General features: G+C 46.2%; 1 protein-coding gene across 2 annotated transcripts; it reads left to right on the forward strand.

Annotated features, from left to right (window-relative positions):
* Positions 1-3,656: 3,656 nt before the first annotated feature.
* LOC147267384 (uncharacterized) lies at positions 3,657-16,354 on the forward strand. 2 transcript variants are annotated; one of them, XM_086198213.1, is made up of 11 exons: positions 3,657-3,739; positions 4,932-5,377; positions 5,486-5,589; positions 5,675-5,947; positions 6,067-6,160; positions 6,272-6,339; positions 6,453-6,668; positions 6,778-6,912; positions 6,997-7,065; positions 7,177-7,242; positions 7,357-16,354. In XM_086198213.1, exons 2-11 carry the CDS (start codon positions 5,275-5,277, stop codon positions 15,346-15,348), a joined length of 9,120 nt encoding a protein of 3,039 aa, XP_086054339.1. In that variant the 5' UTR covers positions 3,657-3,739; positions 4,932-5,274; the 3' UTR covers positions 15,349-16,354. The 2 variants fall into 2 exon arrangements, with proteins under 2 accessions (XP_086054339.1, XP_086054348.1); XM_086198222.1 differs by lacking the exon at positions 3,657-3,739 and adding an exon at positions 3,902-3,993.
* Positions 16,355-20,024: the final 3,670 nt, after the last annotated feature.

Consider the following 20,024-nt stretch of genomic DNA (forward strand, 5'->3'; position numbering starts at 1 on the left):
ACTTGTCGCTTCTAAATTAAAACACTCACACCTTCAAAAAGCACACCATTGAATTCCTGAGAAAAACTCTACGCACTGATGTCTTTACATTCCACTTTTGACCCATATATGCAGAGTTATGACTGTGTTTCACAGTTAAACTGCCAAATCCTCCTCTGCTCTCCACTCTGACACAGACAGCAGAGAGCGAGCAGAGAAGAGAGGGGCTCTTAAAGGGCCGGCTCTCAGCTCTGCAGTCACACTGTGCAGCGAACTGAGGCTCGTATCTCCTAAACTACAAGGCCCAGGGATTTGCCGATTACACCGTTGGATTGGGGCCGGCGATCCGGCCGCGGTTAGGCGGGGGCTCAGGCCCTAACAACGCTGCTTGCAGCTTTAATTAGGGCCTGAGCCAGAAGGTACTTCTGGGCGAAGACCCTATTATGTTTCGAAGTCAGAGAGACACGAAGTCAGCGCTAAAAGCAGTAAAAACACACACTTAGGAGCATCACAGGCCTCTAAAAACATCACAGAGGGGTCCGGGGGGGGAGAGGGGGGTGAGGTCCCCCATTGAAACCTATGGTGGCAAAAATTTTATCTGAAATTGTAAAGTTTTTTGGTATTATTAGGGCCTGAGCCAGAAGGTACTTCTGGGCGAAGACCCTATTATGTTTCGAAGTCAGAGAGACACGAAGTCAGCGCTAAAAGCAGTAAAAACACACACTTAGGAGCATCACAGGCCTCTAAAAACATCACAGGGGGGTCCGGGGGGGGACGGGGGGTGAGGTCCCCCATTGAAACCAATGGTGGCAAAAATTATATCTGAAATTGCTTCGTTTTTTTAGGGCCTGAGCCAGAAGGTACTTCTGGGCGAAGACCCTATTATGTTTCGAAGTCAGAGAGACACGAAGTCAGCGCTAAAAGCAGTAAAAACACACACTTAGGAGCATCACAGGCCTCTAAAAACATCACAGGAGGGTCCGGGGGGGGACAGGGGGGTGAGGTCCCCCATTGAAACCAATGGTGGCAAAAATTTTATCTGAAATTGCAAAGTTTTTTTGGCTATTATTATTATTATTCTTTCTTTCTTCCGCCGCCTCTTTAACGCTTAATTTGACCCCCTGAACATGCACGGAATTTGCTGAAATTTTGCACAAACGTCCGGTCCGGCGAAAAATTTTATATTTTAAAAAAAAAATTCGCAAAAACTCAATAGCGCCACCTAGGGAGCCAAAAAACTCGCAAAAACTTTGGAGAGCTATAACTGCTTGCACGAATGTCCCACACACACGGGACCATCACCGTTGCACTCGTCTCATCAAGACGAAAAATTCATACGCTCTGACCTCTCACCTATCTACAACAGAATGTCCACAAATTGGACAAAACTGTCAAAATGAGGACTTTTGCTCCTCCCCGAACAAAATCTATCTCCTCCTAAACCGTAAATGGCATCGCTTCCAAACTTTCACACATTACTCTCCCAACTGTGCTGATTAAAAGTTCAGTAAGAATAATATACTACGCGCTCGGTTTGGATTTTATAAGCCGTCAAAGTCGGGGAGACACATTTCACGCTTACAATGGAAGTCAATGGGGTGGCCGTGTCCTCTCATGGTACATATTCTCGAACAAACACTTGTCACGTCTACACTGAAACTCACACAGCTTCACAAAACACACAATGGATTCCTCAGAAAAATCCCTACAAAAATATGGAATTATATTCCACTTCCAAGCAACAAATGCAGAGATATTTGCTTTTCACACACTAAAAATGTGCATTTTTTAGCTGCTCTCCACTCAGGCACAGATGGCAGAGATTTGTTTACTGTAGTCATGGAAACCACAATTGGAGCTTCTCTGCCCTCATGTACATACTCTCAAACAAACACTTGTAGCTTCTAAACTAAAACACTCACACCTTCAAAAAGCACACCATTGAATTCCTGACAAAAAACTCTACGCACTGATGTCTTTACATTACACTTTTGACCCACATATGCTGAGTTATGACTGGTTTTCACAGTAAAACTGCCAAATCCTCCTCTGCTCTCCACTCTGACACAGATGGCAGAGAGCGAGCAGAGAAGGGAGGGGCTCTTAAAGGGCCGGCTCTCAGCTCTGCACTCGCACTGTGCAGCGAACTGAGGCTCGTATCTCCTAAACTACAAGGCCTAGGGATTTGCCGATTACACCGTTGGATTCGGGCCGGCGATCCGGCCGCGGTTAGGCGGGGGCTCAGGCCCTAACAACGCTGCTTGCAGCTTTAATTATTATTATTATTCTTTATTTTTCCGCCGCCAATAAATCGCATAATTACACCCCCTAGACATGCATGAAATTCGCTGAAATTTGGCACGCACATCCGGTCTGGCGAAAATTTCGATATTCTGAAAAAAAAATTTGGCAAAACTCTATAGCGCCACCTACAGAGCAAAAAAACTAAAAAAAAAATAGAATCATTATAACTGGTTGCACGAATGTCCCACAGACACGGGACCAACACCGTTGCACTCGTCGCATCAAGACGAACAATTCGTACACTCTGACCTCTCACCTATCTACAACACAATGTCCACAAATTGGACAAAACTGTCAAAATTTAGACTTTTTTTACTCCCGAACAAAATCTATCTCCTCCTAAACCGTAAATGGCATCGCTTCCAAACTTTCACACATTACTCTCCCAACTGTGCTGATTAAAAGTTCAGTAAGAATAATATACTACGTGCTCGGTTTGGATTTTATAAGCCGTCAAAGTCGGGGAGACACATTTCACGCTTACAATGGAAGTCAATGGGGTGGCCGTGTCCTCTCATTGTACATATTCTCGAACAAACGCTTGTCACGTCTACACTGAAACTCTCACAGCTTCACAAAACACACCACTGGATTCCTCAGAAAAATCTCTACAAAAATATGGAATTATATTCCACTTCCAAGCAACATATGCAGAGTTATTTGCTTTTCACACACTAAAAATGTACACTTTTCAGCTGCTCTCGACTCAGGCACAGATAGCAGAGATTTGTTTACTGTAGTCATGGAAACCACAATTGGAGAGTCTCTGCCCTCATGTACATACTCTCAAACAAACACTTGTAGCTTCTAAACTAAAAGACTCACACCTTCAGAAAACACACCATTGAATTCCTGACAAAAAACTCTACACACTGATGTCTTAACATTACACTTTTGAGCAACATATGCTGAGTTATGATTGTGTTTCACACTACAACTTCAATAATCCTCTTCTGCTCTCCACTCCGAGTCCAAAACTGCCATGGATAACACCACTCTGCACCTCTCCACTCTCACACTAGCTTCTAAACTAAAACACTCACACCTTCAAAAAACGCAATGTTGAATTCCTGACAAAAAACTCTACAAACTGATATCTTTACATTGCACTTTGGACCACCATATGCTGAGTTATGACTCAGTTTTTCACAGTAAAACTGACAAATCCTCCTCTGCTCTCCACTCTGACACAGGCGGCAGAGAGAGAGCAGAGAAGGGAGGGGCTCTCACACCCTAGCAACAAGGCTCTGTGAAGTCTCAGCTCTCTCCTCAATGGTCAGATCTGACAGCTCTCTGCCAATCAGTTGCTGTGCTGCAATGCACTTCATGACGTGTCGTCATGCCACCTCTCTGCCAATCCCTTGCTGTGCCACTCTGTACTCCGTGACGTCTCCTCATACGAGCTCATAAAACCTGACTGCTGCGTTGCCATTTTCTCCTGCTCGTCCAACCGGAGGTGAGTGCAGCTGTGTCGTTTGCATGATTTCTTGTTCCTTCCAGCCATGTTTCAAATGCTCATTTTTGCTTCATTCTGTTACGCGACACCGTATTTTCCCTACTACCATGTACTCAGTAAACGCCGCTACATCCGCACCTCAGCCATTCTGCCTCACCTTGAGGAACTTGTTAGCTCCTCGGGTCTCTTTCGCCTCTTCTCCACCGCTACCTTCACACCTCTGCCGACTTGCCTTACCACAACGAAGTCGCCAGGTTCGGAAGTCTGCCCTTTAAACTCACCACCATAAAGCCGCTATCTCTTCGCCTCTATGCAACTACGCTGCTACCGCCGCCATTTCGCGTCTGGAGACGAGGCCGCTAGCTCCGCCATTTCGCGTCTCCACACGAGGCCGCTAGCTCCGCCATTTCGCGTCTCCACACGAGGCCGCTAGCTCCGCCATTTCGCGTCTCCACACGAGGCCGCTAGCTCCGCCATTTCGCGTCTCCACACGAGGCCGCTAGCTCCGCCATTTCGCGTCTCCACACGAGGCCGCTAGCTCCGCCATTTCGCCTCTCGAGAGGAGGCCGCTAGCTCCGCCATTTCGCCTCTCGAGAGGAGGCCGCTAGCTCCGCCATTTCGCGTCTCCACAGGAGGCCGCTAGCTCCGCCATTTCGCGTCTCCACAGGAGGCCGCTAGCTCCGCCATTTCGCGTCTCCACAGGAGGCCGCTAGCTCCGCCATTTCGCGTCTCCACAGGAGGCCGCTAGCTCCGCCATTTCACCTCGCCTCGACTAGGCTCCTCGCCTCCGCCATTTCGTGTTGCTGCACGAAATGAACGCCATTTCGCCTCACCGCCATGAACTGCTACCTAGTCCCTTTTACTTAATCATTTCACATGACTAACAGCTTCGTATGTTTCTGTATCCATTTAACCATTTTTTAAAATTTATATCATACTTCTGATGTATGTGAGTTGTTTAATGATTTTCTCTCTATATTGTATAACAGTGTGAAACGATATAAGTATGTATAATATAATTCACTGTCAATCACTACAAATAATTATTACACACGTTCATTAATGCCATCATTTCACATGAATAATAGCTTTTTTAGATTATGTCTGAAGGTGTGTATTTATGTTTATAGGTGTGTGTTTATCTGTATATCTTGTGTGTGTATAAAACAGTACCTTCATGTCTACCTTACAGATTACCTGCTTGTGACTTGCTGGTCTGCTCCATCTTGTATATCAACCACTATTCTTCCAAACTACTCTCACCTTCAAACTCAACACATACTTACATACTCACTTCATTTAGTCAAACGCATAACTTTTGCATACTTTAACAACTCTACATTCATTCACATTGACACACACACACACACACACTACTACACATTGACCATCTCCTACTGCCAAGGTAAGTTGCACTTCTTTTTAATAACCTCACTTAAGAAGTGAACATCTCTCCTGTTTGTGAGTACAAATAGCATAATATAGTCTCATGCTTTCATTGTGAACGATCAATCAATATACATTCTCTTTCATAGATGCCCCGTGCGAAGGCCCACCGGCGTGCCCAGGCGACCAAGCGGAGGATGGCGGAGAGGCAGCCTTGGATCCCTGGGCCACCTATCCCCGAGTTTGTTGCTCGTATGTATTACCTATTCTTTAAACACCTTGCCGCTCCCACTTAAACACTTGCCACAAAAAAACATGTCAGCCATGACCTCACATTCTTGTACATCTCCATCCTAACAGGGCGCGGTACCGGACACCGCCATCGCGTGCGGAGATGGCAAACTTCTCTCTACACCAACCACTCCGTGAAGCTTGTCACTCCTGCTCAGTCCCCGGGCCAGAAGGTACTGATCTTTTTCATTCTACATTATTGCATGCCTCTACGCACTCATCCTTGCTGTGTGTTCTAAACATGTGCTTCTGTAACAGATGGTGTTCGTCCTCGGAGACTCCCACCTGCGCGCCATCGTCGACGGGTTCGTGAGTATGCCGCAAGGTTCTCTCACTTTTGGCTTCTTATCCGTTCCAGGTGGAGCCGCCTCTGACCTCAGGACCGAGGTCATGCACGCCACCCTCCCCTGGACCCCGGACTTGGTGTGCGTGGGGGCCCCCAGCAACAACCTCACAGCCAGCAGGACTGTTGGTGAGGCGGCGTTGGACTTCCGTGCTCTCCTGACCACTGTCAGCAGCCTCTGGTCGACGGTGAGCTTCTGTTTGTCATATACTGTTGCTATTATGTCTTCCCTCCTACACAGTCACACTTTTTAGTTATGTAATTATTTACAATCATATATGACATTTGTTTCATTTCGCCCTTCAAGGTGTTAGTGATGGATTTCCCTCCACGCTTAACCATCGATCCGGCCTTGCAGGACCTGCTACGTCAGGAATACCGCCGTGTCACAGCGCGCATGGGTATGTCACTCTTCACATCTCCTTGTTACGTCACATTCATACTTTGACGCTCTATTATTTCATGCACATTACACCATTACCATAGATATTTATGCCGTGTACATCTTCCAGGTATCCCATACGTGTCTATGGCGGAGCACCTCCCAGTCCATCGGTTGGAGCTGTGGTGCCACGACGGTGTAAGTGCAGCATAATGTCATCACTTACATATGTTAAATGCTCTACCTTCCCTCTTGTTCCATGCTATGTTACCCTACGCCATTAAAGTCTACTTTGTTTTCATGTCTTTCAGGTTCACCTCAGCGACTCCGATGGCATGCCGGTTGTGGTGGATCTGCTGTGGAACGCCGCGGTCCGTCAGCTCGCCCCCCCTCCACCACAGCCCACCGTGTCACCCCGCACATCGCCGCGTGTGAGGGTGTCTCCCAGGGTGATCGTGACGGGACACGTTCCTGTGCCTCGTCATCGTGACCCCCGGGAGTGGACCGTCGTTGGGCGGGCATGCGCGGTAATGTATTTCACTACTACATTATCCAAATGCACATTTCTTAAATCTTCTTGTTATGAACAACAACTAATATTTGTGCTTCTTCCCCTCTTTGCTTTCTGTTTGAAAGACTGGTACACCTCCGGCCCGACAGTCTCCCATCCCGTCCAACCCGGTGTGGTTCAGCAGTGACATGCTGGATGCCATGGAGAAGGTTTCACCTTCTTCTGGCTCCGGCTGCACTGCTGCTCCACCAGCTGGCCAGGTAACTATAGCACTCATTACATTTACTGTTTAAAGCCTACATGCATCTCTGATGTTGTAAACAAAAATTCTACCCTTCTTTCAGTCTCCCCCTGGCAACGGGAAGCGCCAGCGCCAACGTGTTGCCTCAAAGAACAAAGGAGGAAAGCGACAGGTTAGTATTTGGATGTCTTCTTCCAATAACTGCAATATAACTTATACCTGCATTTTGACTTAAACTTAAAAATCCACTTCTTTTGTACTTAATCTCCTTTTCTTTATTTAGGTGCTGGCAACACCACCTGCCCGTCTGACCGTGTCCGCCTCCAAGCCCCGTCCAGCAGCGCAGCAGGTTCGCCTTGCTTTAATTACATACAGTTTACTTCTTGTGCCTAATTCAAATCACCAACATTTCCTCTCCTACTTTATTTATTACATTTTACATTCTCTGTTCATCTTCCAACAGGTGGAGGCGGCAGCCAAGGCGTGCGAGGAGGAGTCTGCGGTGCCACTGACTGCTGCCCTGGTGCCAGAGGGTCCGAGGAGGGAGGTTGCCGCAGCTCGCCCGGCCTTGCTGACGGAATCGCCTGTCGAGGAGCCAACGCAGACGACGCACACGCCCAGCAAAGCTGAGTCTGACTGCTCTATGTTCTCTGTGCATGATGTAAAAGCAGCTAATGCAGTTTCCAATGGCAATGATGTGGCAATGGTGGCTCCTAATAGTAGAGGGATTAAGATAGGTAAGATTGTGAAGGGCTCTTTTCATCAGGGACATGAGCAGTTCAAGTATGGAGGACTGCAGTGTATGGCTATTGCTTTGGTCAGCATAGCCAAACACACTTTAAGCAGTGTGTTCACCTGGAAAAGGTGTGATGTAGATCGTGTCTTAATTGAAGGAGATCAGTTATACACTTTCTTGCGTGACAGTGGCTCTTTTACACATCCCTCACATCTGCTATCTGTTCCTGACTTGCCACATCACTTGGAAGTTGATGGACAGGTATGCAGTTTCCATTTTGGGGATGTACTGTTAGGGGAAGTAGGTGTGACTGAAGGGGAGCTGGTGGACTTTGGTGTCTTTATCAGTCTGCGTGATGGACTGGCCAGCATCTTCAGTGACTACAGCACATGTCTTATGACACTGTGTGGAAACACCACTTCCATCATCCATCAGGATGGACAGTTTGCTGTTGTCGACAGTCACTCACGTAATTATAGTGGCTTGTCACATTGCCGTGGTACCAGTGTGGTTCTGCATTTTGCATGTCTTGATGACCTGCATCACTACATCTGCTGTTTGGCTGAGAGTCTCAGTGCAAACCAGAAACTTTTCGAACTGTGTGGTGTTGTTGTGTGTTCAGATGTCAATGCAGTTCCATCTGGAGAGAGCTGTATGTTTCAGGCCAGTGAAGTGAGACAGTCCACCTTTATTGACAAAACCGTACATGATGACTCCACCATCTCCAAAGGTCTTCCTACTGTACCTACAAATCTGGCCATGTCTAACATTGCTTCATCTCTTAATGTCAGCACTGCATCACAGGAAGGACCACACGGTACTCATGGCACAAAGCGCACAATTTCTCCTGACAACCATGTGTCAAAGAAATTAAAGACGCTTGAAGGCTGTTTGCTTAACACAGACGTAGAATTTGTTTGCGCTGTCACAAATGACACGCTACTGTTTTGTCCTCTCGGTGTACATAATTGTCAGGTTTTGTGTCAAAAGTTAAATATTGACTTTGACAAGTTCAATCCTCCACTCTCCACAGAAGTTGGATTGATCGGTCCTCCATGTAAGAATGAGAGGATCGTTGCTGATGGGAACTGCTTCTTCAGGGCCATCTCTCAGGCAGTGAGTGGCTCTCAGAAGCACCATCGCAAGATTAGATCTGCTGTTTGTAAAGAGCTGGAGAGAAATGCTCAGAAATATGTCTCTCTTTTGAGAAGACACGATTCCTCTGTGTCACAGTACCTCCAGCAGTCCAGGATGAAATATATTAACACTTGGGCCACAGAGGTGGAAATACAGGTCACAGCAGATTTGTTAGGAGTTAGTGTTTGTACTTTTCTGGATGGACGTTGGCTTAAATATAGTAGTGCCAGTGACCTTTTTCACCCTGAGTGCATTTATGTACAAAACATCCTGGACAGGCATTTTGAGAATGTGGTCTGTGTGTCTCAGCCTGGACAACAGACGTGTTATGGTTATTGTAAATTTGTGGATGTGCCAACTTACACCTTGAGGACTACGTTACAAGTTCCCGCTGACGTTGACACAGAACATGTAGAATGTAATTTCCCTTTCGTTGTTTCCGACAAAGGTCTTGATACTGATCAGTTTCTGCAAATGAATACTCGGTCTGAAGTAACTGTCGATGCTGGGCGGTCTAAATATTTGAAGCTAAAAAAAAAAAAACAGGACAAATTGAATAAATTGACGAGGGAAAAACATCTCTTGACAAACAAAAACATGTATTGGGAAAATGCTCTCTACAGAGAGAGAAAAAAATTACAAATGCTCAATAAATATCACACACATTTAGCATACAAAGAGAGTGTAAAAGCAAAGATTAGACACGATTACCAACAGAATCCCCAGCATAGACAAAAAGTTAAGACCAGAAGTAAAGCTGTAAGTATACTCAAATATCAACAAAACATCCAGTACAGACTCAGTGTGATAGCCAAGAGTATAGAAAAATATAGAGACAATCTCCAACATAGACAAACTGTTAAAACCAGAAGTGTCACGAAATATAGACAGAAAATAAACCACAGAGAGAATGTAAAAGCCAGAAGTGTTGTCAAATACAGAGATGACATCAAGCATAGGCAGAGCGTTAAAGCCAGAAGTCTTGTTAAGTATAGACACAACATCAAGCATAGACAGACAGTTAGAGCTAACCGGAAGGAAGTTATAACAAAAAAGTATCGTGGCAGTTCAGAATTTAAGAAACAAGTTATTGCCACTGTTCAATTGAATAGGACAAAAAGAGCTGAAAAGTATCAAGACTTCAACTTTGTCATGGAACAATTCTTGGATAAGGTTAGAGACGGCCCTGAGTTCATCTGTTGTGTGTGTCATCGGTTGTTGTTCAGAACTCAGGTGCTGGGTTGTAATTACGAAATGTACGCTGGAAATTCTGCTAGAGTTGCCGTTGCTAACCGATGCATAAGTGACACGTATTTGCATAGGTGTGGTAGTGATTGTGTTGTGCCTTGTGGGTTGGCAGCTTGTAGGGGTCAACTTTGGATCTGCCATACGTGTCACAGTAAAATTTCCAAAGGGCAGATTCCAGCTGAGTGTTGGGTCAACAACCTGACACCGGATCCCATTCCGCCGGAACTGGGATGCTTGAATAGCTTGGAGCAACACTTGATTGCGCTGCATATTCCGTTCATGAAATTGTTGGCATTGCCAAAAGGGGGGCAGAACGGAGTACATGGGCCGGTAACATGCGTTCCGGCTAATGTCGTGCAGACAACCAATGTGTTGCCTAGGACTAGCGTGGAAGGGTCCATGATGCAGGTCAAACTTAAACGTAAGTTGACCTACAAGGGACATTATCGGTATCAGTTTGTCGATAGTACACGGGTAAGACAGGCGCTGCACTTTTTAAAAAGGAATAATCCTTTTTACCAGAACATTGACTTCAATGAGGATTGGGTCAATGACTTTTGTCGCCAGGACGATGGCGAGACTGAGGAGGTTCAGTCTGACGGTGAGGACGGAGCTGTCGTAGAGGGGGCAGAGTCTTGTGAGCAGAAGCAGGTCGTTTCAGAGGGTGCGGTGACAGCTCCGTCAGGTGGTCAAGACGACGTGATAGATGATTCAACAGAAATAATTCAAGATGAACTGTTGCATGACAGACAGCAGCACTGCATGTTTCAGGACACTTGCCTTATGCCTGTTGATATTGGTCAGGAAGCATTAGACCAGTATTTCGAGGACATCATCAACGTGGCGCCTGCGGAAGGGAATAGTCCAGTTAGGCTGCTTTCTGACCACACGAACGAGGCCAAGTGTTTCCCCGTCTTGTTTCCTCTGGGTAGGAAAACATTTCACGACGGGCGCTCGCAAGCGTTGACTTTGACGCGGTACTTCAACAACCGGATTATGCATGCGGATGGCCGCTATTCCGGCAACGTTGAGTACATTTTCTTCAGTCAGTACATGTCTGAGACTGAGCAAGTGTCCTCGAAAGTTTCCGTGGCAGGGCGTAAGGGTAGGGCAGGTCACAAGTCCCAGAAGGTTAGCGCAGCGATGCTGATGAACGAGGACACTTTGAAGCAGATGTTGCAGGTCGACGAGGGCTTCAGATTTCTGAAGCCCATTCGAGGAACGCCTGCCTTTTGGCAGTCGGTTCAAAAGGACCTGTTAGCATGCGTCCGTCAGTTGGGGATTCCGACGTGGTTCTGTTCGTTTTCGTCTGCTGATCTGCGCTGGCAGAATCTCCTGACCAGTATCCTGAAGCAGGAGGGCAGAACGCAGACGGTAGAGGATTTGGAGTGGGCAGACAGGTGCGAGCTGTTGCGGAGGAACCCCGTGACAGCCGCGAGGATGTTTGACTACAGGTGGCATTGCTTCTTGAATGAGGTTCTCAAGTCTCCTTCACAACCGATTGGCAAAATCACAGATTACTTTTATAGGGTAGAATTTCAGCAGCGCGGCTCCCCTCATGTCCACTGTCTGTTTTGGATTGAGGGGGCTCCCCAAATTGATAAGAACACAGATGAGGAGGTGGTGGCATTTATTGACCAATATGTCACCTGCGACTTAAACCCTGACGATGACACGTTATCGGCTATCGTGGCATCGGTTCAAGCCCACTCCAGGCGACACACCAAATCCTGCTTGAAACACGGAACGTGTCGCTTCCATTTCCCAAAAGTTGTTTCGGCCCGGACTTTTGTTTGTAAAACGGAAATTAAAACCTGTACCTGTGATCCGAAGGCCAGAGAGAATCCTCAGTCAACAAGCGTGCCGGTCTGTAATTGTTTTCAAGACACGAATCCCATTAATAAGGAGACGGCACACGCCATTTTGAAAGCCGTGAAGAAGGCTGTTAAAAAAGCGGACGCAGGAGAAGTGGCCTACGCTAGCGTAGAACACTTGTTCCAGACTCTGGGCATTAATCAGGACATTTTTGAGCTGGCTTATAAGCGCCTGCACACAAAGACTAGGGTAGTCTATAAAAGAGGGGTAAAGGATGTCTGGGTGAACCAGTACAATAAGAAATTGTTGAAGTGCTGGAATGCTAACATGGACATTAGCTTTGTCACCGATGCCTATGCAGTAATCATTTACATCATTTCGTATATAACCAAAGCCGAGAGAGAAATTGGGCTTTTATTGGCCAACGCACAAAAAGAAGCATCCAAACAATCAAATCTCTCTGCTAGAGAGGCTTTGAAAAAATTAGGAAGTGTGTATTTGCACAATAGGGACGTTTGTGCCCAGGAGTCGGTGTACAGGCTAACGAACATGCATCTGAGGGAGTGTTCCAGGAAGGTCGTTTTTGTGCCGACGGGGGCAAATGTAGTTAGAATGAGTTTACCCCTCAGTGTGTTGAGGCAGAAAGCCGCTTGTGGTGACATGAGGTCAGAGGATATGTGGATGCCAAATATAGTGGATAGATATAGGAGCAGGCCAGATGACCAGGTGTTCGAGGACATGTGTATGGCTACGTTTGCGTCTGAGTATCGTCTTCTCAGCAAGAATGAAAAGTCCAAGAACATGATTCAACTGAAGAATGGACTTGGCTTCATCTCGAGGAGAACGCGGTCTCAGTTCGCTGTTGTGCGCTACATGCGGTTTGATTTAGAAAAACAGGAGGAAGCACACTATCAGAGTCTGCTTCAGATGTATCTCCATTACAGAATTGACGCAGATCTGAAACCTGAGGGGTTTCATCTGTTCAGTCAGTTCTATAAGGATGGAGAGGTTAGGTTCAGGGACGGTTCGATGAAGTCGGTGCAAAGCGTCGTCGATGAGAACAGGGCCAGGTTTGAGGTCGATTGTCCTGAGTTGGATCACGCTGAGGAGATTGCTCAGCAAGGTCAGGTGGATGAGGATGTTTGGGGGGAGCTCTGTCCTGAGCTGGAAGCGGAACGCCTCGAGTGTTTAGAGGAGATGAAAGAGCAACGGCAAGGCGAAAATGCTGATGAGCATTTGGCCGACGCCTTACAAAATGTTCCCGATTTGGCGGCTGCCAAACCAAAAACAGATGTGTTTTTGGAGAGGAACAGGAGCATTTTGCCCAGAAGTGACGGCTTGGCCTTAGTTAGGTCTCTGAACGAGACGCAAATGGCTGTCTTCAACAAAGTTAGACAGTGGTGTCTGCAGAAGGCCATGGGTAAGAACCCAGAGCCTCTGCATGTGTTTTTGACAGGCGGTGCAGGGACGGGGAAAAGTCACTTAATTAGGGCCATTCAGTACGAGGCCGGGAGACTGCTGGCAACACTTTGTCATCAACCAGATAGCATTTCGGTTCTGTTAATGGCCTCCACGGGCATAGCTGCATACACTTTAAATGCAGCAACAATTCATCACTCGCTGAGTATTGGCACACACTCCAGCTTGCCCTACACACCCTTGGGAGAAGACAAACTGAACTCTCTAAGGGCCACATTTAGAGACCTCCAAATTGTCATCATTGATGAGATTAGCATGGTTGATCACAATCTGTTGGCATACGTTCACGGCAGGTTGAGGCAGCTAAAACAGACCGGTGACTTTTCCCCATTTGGTAATGTTAGCGTCATAGCCGTCGGTGACTTCTACCAGTTGCCTCCCGTTAAAGGGAAGCCGCTGTACGCTGGTCAGGTTGGTGTGGACCTGTGGTGCCACTTTAGCGTGGTGGAGCTGACTACTGTCGTCAGACAGAAGGACAGCTCCTTTGCTGAGATGTTGAACAGGCTTCGGGTGCGTTCCAAGAAAACCCCCATGTTAGACGGCGACGTCCAAATTTTGAAATCGCGAGAGACAGGGGAAGATAGCTCGGCCTTGCATATTTTCACCACAAATGTGCAAGTGGAAGACTTCAATTTGAACCAGTTGTTCCGCACGTGCCCAGATTATGTTGAAATTGACGCTAAAGATTTTACGCCGAACCGCAAAACCGGCAAATTGGAACCTGGAATCATTAGCAAGGGGCAGGGCACGTGTTTGGAATCTAAATTGTGTTTGGCCAAAAACGCCAGAGTCATGCTCTGTCGTAACGTCGACGTCCAGGACGGTCTGGTCAATGGCGCGTGTGGCACTGTCAGCTACATTGAATTTGGCCCCGACCCCACATTTCCTCTGAGAATTTACGTCAAGTTCGATGACGACAACATTGGCAGACAGAGGAGGACAGAGCGTCCACACGCAGCAGTAGAATACAGGCATTCTACTGCTATTGAACCAGACAGGGAGAAGACCAGGAAGCGCGGTTGTGTGCGGGTGCAGTTTCCCCTCAGGCTAGCGTGGGCTTGTACAGTCCACAAAGTACAGGGGTTGACTGTAGACCAGGCTGTTGTGTCTTTAAAGAAGGTATTTGCACCTGGGCAGGCGTATGTAGCTCTCAGTCGTGTTAGGGCCTTGTCGGGACTGATCATCAAGGACTTTGAAGAAAAGGCCATTTACTGCAAGGACACCATTAAGGAGGCAATAGCTAGCATGCCTCCATTTTTGATTGAGCAGCCTTCATCAAATACACAGTTCGCGGTGTATTTGATGAACGTACAAAGTTTAAGTCGCCACCTGCTAGACTTGGTGTCCTGCACGCAGCATTTGCAGCTTAACTGCATTGCTGTCACAGAAACATGGCTCACTGCACAGTCCTCATTGGACTGTGTGCAAATTTCTGGCTACGATTTCCACAGTCGTCCTCGGTCTCTGTGTTACAGCGCCGCTGACCCCACATTCTCCAAATTCCAGCAGTTAGAACGCGGTGGCGTCGGCCTGTATAGTTTAGCCCATTCGGACGTCGACATTCTGCAGGTACCCGATTTCAATCTGGAGTGCTTGGTGTGCCTGCACAAAAAATGGAGCATTTCCCTGGCCGTCATTTACCGTCCACCAGCGTATCCAAATTTGCTGTTCAAAGGCAATGTGGGGAGGTTGCTTGACTGGTTAACTCCGACAAGTAACACAGTTGTAGTCATGGGAGACTTTAATGAGAACATTTTGAAAGGGTCATCAATTTGTAAATTTATGGAAGAAAAAGGGTTCACCCAACACGTGACACAAGAGACCACAGAAAAGGGGACGCTAATTGACCACGTTTACGTTAAAACGTCACAGTACGACGTGGAATGTGCAGTCTGGCCAGCCTACTTCAGCGATCACGAAGGGATCCTGTGTAGGTTTTCTGTTTCAGATGATCAGGGGGAGTTAGATGACCTCGCCAGTTTGTTTAGCTTGGATGACTTTGAGGATTTCCAGGGCGATTCTGACCACCAGGATGACTGAGTGTCAAAGCTACATGGCTGTCCCAGGTCAAATACTAGCCTCATGTCAGCTCAGTTGGCTCTGTGTGTGCTGGTAGGACAAGTTGACTCGGACCTGTTGTTGATAGGAAGCCTGGCATGACTGTTGGCATTTGTTAGTGTAGAAAGTCCCACTCCACCTCTCTGTGCCCTTTTTAACTTTTTAAACCTTTTTAACCTTTTTAACTTTGGCTATTTATTCTGTGCATGTCTTGACATGCACGGTTTTTAAGGTATTTATTCATGTATTTATTAACTTATTCCACTGTCACGCACTGCACTTACTGCAGTTTTGTAGTGACTATGAGTTGGTAGTTTAGCTCCACGAATCATGGTTCCACTGGTGCTGCGTGACAATCATGGGTCACAGCACGTTGTTGTAGTTGATATTTATAGTTGTTGTTGGTTATTTATAGTTGTTGTGAGTCACTGTCTGTCACATTATTGCTGTTGGTCTCTTATAAATGTTTTATAAATGTATCATGCATGTATATTTTTGCCTGTTGTCTCTCCTCTCAGCCCCCTCCCTCTTTGTCTCTCTCTCTCTCTCTGTATCTCCTCTACTCCCACTGCCCCCGCCCCTCACCCCCAAGTCTATCTCCCCTCTCCACCCCAGCCCCATCTCTCTCCCTCTCCCTCTCAACCCCAACCGGTCCAGGCAGGTGGCCGCCCACTTTGAGCCTGGTTCTGCCTGAGGTTTCTTCCTGTAAAAGGGAGTTTTTCCTCACCACCGTCGCCAAGTGCTTGCTCATGTGGGAATGTTGGGTTTCTTTCACTAAACTTGTAAATAGTTTGTTCATTGAACCCCAACGGGGAGAAATTTCATTTAAGGTCTAAATTACTTTGATTAATTATGTTCACTGTATGTTCTAAATGCATTTTTATTTGACTTCAGATTTATAATTTCCATTTTGTTACACATGCAGTGACTGTTTCTAATTGACCTTTTGTTCAAATTAATCAGTTAATAAATTCCCATGTTCACCACAGCTGATGTCTGTCTTTTATTGTCACAATAACTGTACATGGACAATGAATGTTGAACTTTCTAATCCAGTCAAATGTCCTGTTTTCAATGCTGGATTTTGCCACATTCATGCTTGATGATATTCAGCAACTTAACTGGAAGAACCACAGTAAAGTGACAGCCAACAGGTAGCACAGACAATGATGAACACAAGGGTCAATATGAAGCTGTCACATCTGCAGTCACACTTTGGGTCCAACTGGAGCTTCTACCTCCTCAACTTCAACTCTCACCACTTTGATACCAACATGGATGGAGGAGCACTTCTCCATCACCCTGGGATTGATGATGTCATTCAACACCTTCACTAGGAGAAGCACATCAAACTTAGACAAAGGTAGGACAGAAGATGACAGGCAGACGGATCAATGCTGTCAGCTCAGCACTTGGAGTCACAACTGGAAAAGATGGTCTAAAATATTACTATTGGCCAACATATGGAGAGTTAATGACTGTTTTTAACAGTAAAACTGGCAGAATCCTCCTCTGCCCTTCAGTCTAATACAGATGGCTGAGATTTGTTTACTGCAGTCATGGAAACCACAATTGGAGCTTCTCTGCCCTCATGTACATACTCTCAAACAAACACTTGTAGCTTCTAGACTAAAACACACACACCTTCAAAAAACACACCATTGAATTCCTGAGAAAAAACTCTACGCACTGATGTCTTTACTTTCAACTTTTGACCAACATATGCTGAGTTATGACTGTGTTTCACAGTAAAACTGCCAAATCCTCCTCTGCTCTCAGCTCTGACAGAGATGGCAGAGAGCGAGCAGAGAAGGGAGGGGCTCTTAAAGGGCCGGCTCTCAGCTCTGCAGTCATGCTGTGCAGCGAACTGAGGCTCGTATCTCCTAAACTACAAGGCCTAGGGATTTGCCGATTATACCGTTGGATTCGGGCCGGCAATCCGGCCGCAGTTAGGCGGGGGCTCAGGCCCTAACAACGCTGCTTGCAGCTTTAATTAGGGCCTGAGCCAGAAGGTACTTCTGGGCGAAGACCCTATTATGTTTCGAAGTCAGAGAGACACGAAGTCAGCGCTAAAAGCAGTAAAAACACACACTTAGGAGCATCACAGGCCTCTAAAAACATCACAGGGGGGTCCGGGGGGGGACGGGGGGTGAGGTCCCCCATTGAAACCAATGGTGGCAAAAATTATATCTGAAATTGCTTCGTTTTTTTATTAGGGCCTGAGCCAGAAGGTACTTCTGGGCGAAGACCCTATTATGTTTCGAAGTCAGAGAGACACGAAGTCAGCGCTAAAAGCAGTAAAAACACACACTTAGGAACATCACAGGCCTCTAAAAACATCACAGGAGGGTCCGGGGGGGGACGGGGGGTGAGGTCCCCCATTGAAACCAATGGTGGCAAAAATTATATCTGAAATTGCTGCGTTTTTTTGGCTATTATTCTTTCTTTCTTCCGCCGCGACTTTAACGCTGAATTTGACCCCCTGAACATGCATGAAATTCGCTGAATTTTTGCACACACGTCCGGTCCGGCGAAAAATTTTATATTTAAAAAAAAAATTTCACCAAAACTCAATAGCGCCACCTAGGGAGCAAAAAAACTAAAAAAAAATTGGGAGCGCTATAACTGCTTGCACGAATGTCCCACAGACATGGGACCAACACCGTTGGAATCGTCTCATTAAGACGAAAAATTCATACACTCTGACCTCTCACCTATCTACAACACAATGTCCACAAATTGGACAAAACTGTCAAAAAAAGGAATTTTTTACTCCCCGAACAAAATCTATCTCCTCCTAAACCGTAAATGGCATCGCTTCCAAACTTTCACACATTACTCTCCCAACTGTGCTGATTAAAAGTTCAGTAAGAATAATATACTACGCGCTCGGTTTGGATTTTATAAGCCGTCAAAGTCGGGGAGACACGTTTTACGTTACAATGGAAGTCAATGGGGAGGCCGTGTCCTCTCATGGTACATACTCTCGAACAAACGCTTGGCACGTCTAAACTAAAACTCTCACAGCTTCACAAAACATATCAGTCGATTCCTCAGAAAAATCTCTACAAAAATATGGTATTATATTCCACTTCCAAGCAACATATGCAGAGTTATTTGCTTTTCACACACTAAAAATGTACACTTTTAAGCTGCTCTCCACTCAGGCACAGATGGCAGAGATTTGTTTACTGTAGTCATGGAAACCACAATTGGAGGGTCTCTGCCCTCATGTACATACTCTCAAACAAACACTTGTAGCTTCTAAACTAAAACACTCACACCTTCAGAAAACACACCATTGAATTCCTGAGAAAAACCTCTACGCACTGATGTCTTTACATTCCACTTTTGACCAACATATGCTGAGTTATGACTGTGTTTGTCAGTTAAACTGCCAAATCCTCCTCTGCTCTCCACTCTGACACAGATGGCAGAGAGCGAGCAGAGAAGGGAGGGGCTCTTAAAGGGCCGGCTCTCAGCTCTGCAGTCACACTGTGCAGCGCACTGAGGCTCGTATCTCCTAAACTACAAGGCCTAGGGATTTGCCGATTACACCGTTGGATTCGGGCCGGCGATCCGGCCGCGGTTAGGCGGGGGCTCAGGCCCTAACAACGCTGCTTGCAGCTTTAATTCTTTCTTTATTCCGCGAACTCTTTAACGCTTAATTTGACCCCCTGAACATGCATGAAATTCGCTGAATTTTTGCAGACACGTCCGGTCCGGCGAAAAATTTGATATTCTAAAAAAAATTTACACGCAAAACTCAACAGCGCCACCTAGCAAGCCAAAAACACGTTTACGTCAATAACTTCCCCGAGGAATGTCCCACAGACATGGGACCAACACCGGTGGATTCGTCTCATCAAGACGAAAAATTCGTACACTCTGACCCCTGACCTAACTTCAACAGGACGTCCACAATTTGGACACAAAAGTCCAATTTTTCACCATCGCACCCTCCGAACAAAATCTATCTCCTCCTAAACCGTAAATGGTATCGCTTCCAAACTTTCACACATTACTCTCCCGACTGTGCTGATTAAAAGTTCAGTAAGAATAATATACTACGCGCTCGGTTTGGATTTTATAAGCCGTCAAAGTTACGACAAAAATTCACGTTATAATGGAAGTCTATGGGGAGAGCGTGTCCTCTCATTGTACATACTCTCGAACAAATGCTTGTCACGTCTACACTGAAACTCTCACAGCTTAACAAAACACACCACTGGATTCCTCAGAAAAATCTCTACAAAAATATGGAATTATATTCCACTTCCAAGCAACAAATGCAGAGTTATTTACTTTTCACACACTAAAAATGTACACTTTTTAGCTGCTCTCCACTCAGGCACAGATAGCAGAGATTTGTTTACTGTAGTCATGGAAACCACAATTGGAGGGTCTCTACCCTCATGTACATACTCTCAAACAAACACTTGTAGCTTCTAAACTAAAACACTCACACCTTCAGAAAACACACCATTGAAATCCTGAGAAAAAACTCTACGCCCTGATGTCTTTACATTCCACTTTTGACCAACATATGCTGAGTTATGACTGGTTTTCACAGTAAAACTGTCAAATCCTCCTCTGCTCTCCACTCTGACACAGATGGCAGAGAGCGAGCAGAGAAGGGAGGGGCTCTTAAAGGGCCA

This window comes from Aulostomus chinensis, chromosome 3 (genome assembly GCF_037954235.1).
Source record: "Aulostomus chinensis isolate RoL2024-O1b breed Wild chromosome 3, RoL_Achi_v1.0, whole genome shotgun sequence".
NCBI classification, from domain to species: Eukaryota; Metazoa; Chordata; class Actinopteri; order Syngnathiformes; family Aulostomidae; genus Aulostomus; species Aulostomus chinensis.